This window comes from Colobus angolensis, unplaced genomic scaffold (genome assembly GCF_000951035.1).
Source record: "Colobus angolensis palliatus isolate OR3802 unplaced genomic scaffold, Cang.pa_1.0 Scaffold128, whole genome shotgun sequence".
Taxonomy (NCBI): Eukaryota; Metazoa; Chordata; class Mammalia; order Primates; family Cercopithecidae; genus Colobus; species Colobus angolensis.
In genome coordinates, this window is record NW_012114030.1 from 1,604,776 (window position 1) to 1,609,181 (window position 4,406).

At 45.3% G+C, this 4,406-nt stretch overlaps 1 protein-coding gene across 4 annotated transcripts in view; it reads right to left on the reverse strand.

The window, feature by feature from the left end:
* LOC105505623 (eukaryotic translation initiation factor 3 subunit C) overlaps positions 1–4,406 on the reverse strand; it is a 25,146-nt gene that overhangs the window by 10,080 nt on the left and 10,660 nt on the right. For all 4 annotated transcript variants that reach the window (XM_011933495.1, XM_011933492.1, XM_011933493.1 and 1 more), the window contains exons 9-13: positions 2,271–2,430; positions 2,043–2,146; positions 1,124–1,265; positions 804–929; positions 571–664 (exon numbers count right to left, since the gene is read on the reverse strand). In XM_011933495.1, coding sequence (XP_011788885.1) covers positions 571–664; positions 804–929; positions 1,124–1,265; positions 2,043–2,146; positions 2,271–2,430 — 626 coding nt within the window. The remainder of the gene's footprint in view (positions 1–570; positions 665–803; positions 930–1,123; positions 1,266–2,042; positions 2,147–2,270; positions 2,431–4,406) is intronic.

Below are 4,406 nucleotides of genomic sequence, written 5' to 3' on the forward strand. Positions count from 1 at the left end.
AGATGGGGTTTCACCATGTTAGCCAGGATGGTCTCGATCTCCTGACCTCGTGATCCGGCTGCTTCGGCCTCCCAAAGAGCTGTGTTTACAGACATGAGCCACCGTGCCCGGCCATATCTTACTATTATTATTTGTCAAACTGCCTTTCTCCATCCAGCACAAAAGGTAAGCTTTTGGCTGCCTTGTTAATCACTACACCCTTGACTTGATGGGCACATTAGCACTTTTACTGAGTAAACTATGCTGCCCTTTCACACCCCAATGCCTCTCATCCAAGCTAAACAAGAGAATTGAATAGATGCCTTACCCCAAAGGTTCTCAAAGTATAGCCCTGAGACCAGCAACCTGGGAGCAGGCTACAGGTGCACGTTCTCAGGCCCCACCCAGACCTACAAAATCAGAAACGATGAGACTGGGAGCCAGCATCTCATCAGGCCCTTCCATGTGAATGCAGGGGTAAGGAAAGGCTGGCTTTTCAAGCACTCTTTGTAAAATCCTTACAAAGCTCTAAACCTAGTATTATTCCCTGAAGTTTTCCTCTCAGCAAAGCTCACGCTTGCTCAGGCTCACCTTGGGAGTGAGGGTCAGTATTTTGCATTATTTTGGTAAATTCTTCATCCATTCGTTCCACCAGAGTTAGGATGCAGCCACGGACACGCAGTGGCTGAAAAGGAAGGCGAAGGAGGAGTCAACAAATTAGCCCAGATCTCAGTCTCAAACCTCAACCCTAGGGTCCCACTGAGCCTTCGAAGCCAAAGCATAAAACACACACCTCCAGTTATCCTGCCAACTCCTCCCTTTACCTGGTCAGCATTGTGCAGGTTCTCACTCTCTTCCAGAATATTCTCTCCAACAAAAATGTTGGGATTTGCAAACAGGATGTCCATAAGCTCATTGATGCAGTCCAGGCACTTCCCCCACATCTCTGGCTGCCAAGATTTCAGACCACAGCAGAGTCAGAGGAGTGAAGGTAGAGTAAGCAGATGCCTCCCCCTTCGGCAGGAATCGTGGGGCCTTCCACCACCAAGAATGCCTCCATAGCCCCTGAGTCTTAAGACGCTAGGTACCCTCTTCCCCCGACCCACTAGCTATGCCCTGAGATGCTCCTCTTCACTGCTCTCACCTTCATGTAGGTTGCCAGGTTGGGGTTGTAGTCATAGAGAGAGGCGATGATATTGAACTTGATCTTGACGATGACGCCCTCTCCCAGGTTGTTTTCTGCTGCAATCTGAACCAGCAGTTGCAGCAGCTCAATCTGGGCAGCACTAGAGGGCCAGAGAGCTGGGTGAGGCTTTAGAGACAAATCACAAAGTCTCTCCCAGGATGCCCTCTTGAGATAACACCCCGTCCTCACCACCCATATCCCTGCTTCTCCTTTATAAATTCCAAACAGAAGCAGCAATAAACCCAACCATCCTGGAATGCTGTGAAATGCTTCACACCGACCACCATTCTCTGTTACCTAATAACTAAAGAGGGTAAACACTCTTTCAGTTTTTTAATCTTAAAAAAAAAAAAAGAAAAACAAGGGTTGAGAGTGGTGGTTCACGCCTGTAATCCCAGCACTTTGGGAGGCCGAGGCAGGCGGATCACTTGAAGTCAGGAGTTCGAGACCAGCCTGGTCAACACGATGAACGATGAAACCCCGTCTCTACTAGAAGTACAAAAATTAGCCAGGGATGGTGGCAGGTGCCCGTAATCCCAGCTACTCAGTAGGCTGAGGCAGGAGAATCGCTTGAACCCAGAAGGCAAAGATTGCAGTGAGCCGAGATCGTGCCACTGTACTCCAGCCTGGGCAACAGAACAAGACTCCAAAAAAAAAAGGAGAACATTATCTCATTGTATAGATGGGAAAACAGACCCAAAAGGTTAAGTGATTGGTTTTAGGTCACAAGAAGAGTAAACAGCAGATAACGGACTGAGGTGTCCCAAGCACACCATTCCTCTACTATAGCCACACACAGACCCTCCCAACAACCCCTTCCCCCAACCTCCACCCTCTGCCACCCTGCAATCCCACCACCCAGGCCCATGAATCTTACCGATCAGTTCCCTTCTTTCCTCGTGCCTGTAGGATCTCATTCAACTTCTTGATAACGACAGCGTGGGTGATCTCGGTTCCCTTGGCAAACATTTTTGGCTTCTCCTGTATCAGTACATATCCTGTCATGTGCATGCCAGTGGGAACCTGTTTTTGCCTTTTCCCCACAAGGGGACCTTTATGCCCTCCCAAACTGTTCCCCAATTCATTTTACCTCTGAAACCCTCACCTTAACCAAGGGCACTCCACCCCGGACCCTTTCCCACTCCCCGCCTTCATTGTCCTCCTCCTCCTCATCCAGGCGCTTGGATTTCCTGTCGTGCTTCTTCTTAGCTTTGTCCTCCCGTTTCTTCTCGGCTGCCTTCTTGTCCTCATCTGTCGTGGGTGCCCTGCCGGCAGACATGGGAAAAGATGACAGATCAGCCCTCCCCACCTCTAAGGCTTCTTCCTACCATCAACTTCCTCTTTTCCTCCAACAGCTCCTGGGTCCAAGTTATGCTCTATAAGAATGACCTAGAGGACACAGTTAACCATAACCTAGCCATCTTTAGTAAGACAGAGTACTAACCAGGCCATTGTAGACGTATTAATAGAAACAACCTGTCGGCTAGGCGTGGTAGATCACTTGACGTCAGGAATCCAAGACCAGCCTGGGCAACATGGTGGAACCCCATTTCTACCAAAAGTACAAAAATTAGCCGGGCATGGTGGCGCACGCCTGTAGTCCCAGCTACTTAGGAGACTGAGGCACGAGAATCGCTTGAACCCGGGAGGCAGAGAAGGCTGCAGTGAGCCATGATCACGCCACTGCACTTCAGCCTGGGCAACAGAGCGAGACTCAGTCTCCAGGGAAAAAAAAAAAAAGAGAGAGAAAAGAAAAGAAATAATCTGTCATTTTGCTCCAAAGCTAACATCTACAGTTTTCCAAAGAATCCACAAATAACTTATTTTCTTTGATACCAGTTGCTTTCTCCAGACTGACCAACTAATCATTCGCCAAAAATGAATCAGTTTCGCCAAATGTATAAAACATTTTTTTCTTTTTTACTATTCCTAAACGGTTTCATCCCTTTCTCTGTTCTTATGACAACTGATTAATCTAAATTCTGAATTTTAAAAAAACGTTCACTACAAAAAAGGTCCCCACAAAACAGAAAAATATCACCAGCTACCTTGAAATGGTCTTAGACTACTGGATGTTGCCTGAAACCATCTCCAGACTTTCACATGTATACATGTAACAAAATACAAACCAAATGGCAGAGACAAATTACTTCAAACTTTGCACAGATACTGAAGAATAAATCTTTCCAGAAACACTCAATATTTTTGAAACCTCATATGTAATTATCATAATCTACCATTTGAACATTTAAAAATAAATTTCATTTTCACTGCTTAATAGGTTTGAATACGCTTTTGGAATAGTCTATAAGTTTACCAGTTAAATTAAAGTCTTCCCTTGCCAGAAGACCAATGCCATAACTCTCAACAAAAGTGTATGGACTGGCCAGGCACGGTGGCTCAAGGCTGTAATCCCAGCACTTTGGGAGGCCGAGGTAGGTGTGTTGCTTGAGCCCAGGAGTTCAGGACCAGCCTTGGCGACAACATAAAAAGTCTGTCTCTATTAAAAAACAACAACAAAAGCTTACGGATCTTTCCCCTGTACTACACTCTAATGATGATGATTCACTCTATAAGTAAAATTCTTTGCAAATATGCAAAGTATGTTCATTAAACTAAAACCTCTTGGTCTAAACCATCTCTATAGCTCTGAGATCAGAAGAGCTAAAGCTATTTTTTAAAATTAATGCTTCAAAAGAACTTAATCTTCCTTGGTCTAAAGTATTACTCCTAGCACTTAAGATAGTATGATACACACCTCAAAACGGAAATGTACTATCATACAAAATTCTAACTGAAAGACCTAAGACTTGGCTTAAACTCTCCTATGACAGATTGTACTCTGGTATATTCATATCTTGTTAGAAATTATCAGATAACAAATGTTTATATCCTCAGCTATATAATCAACAGATGCAAGTGACATTTCTAAATGAGTATTTCCTCTAGTTAATACATAGTTAAGAGACTAAAAAGTCATTATTGAGAGACACCAACGGAAGTCAGGCCTAACTACACTGCAAGGGACCACACCATTTTCCCATGCCTTCCCAACCACAACTACTGATGGAAAGCCCTAGATGTATACCCTGGCTTAGGATCCTAACTTGGATATTCGGTCTCACTAGAGATCCTGGGGTTCACTTAAAAAACAAAAACAGGCCGGGCGCGGTGGCTCAAGCCTGTAATCCCAGCACTTTGGGAGGCCGAGACGGGCGGATCACGAGGTCAGGAGATCGAG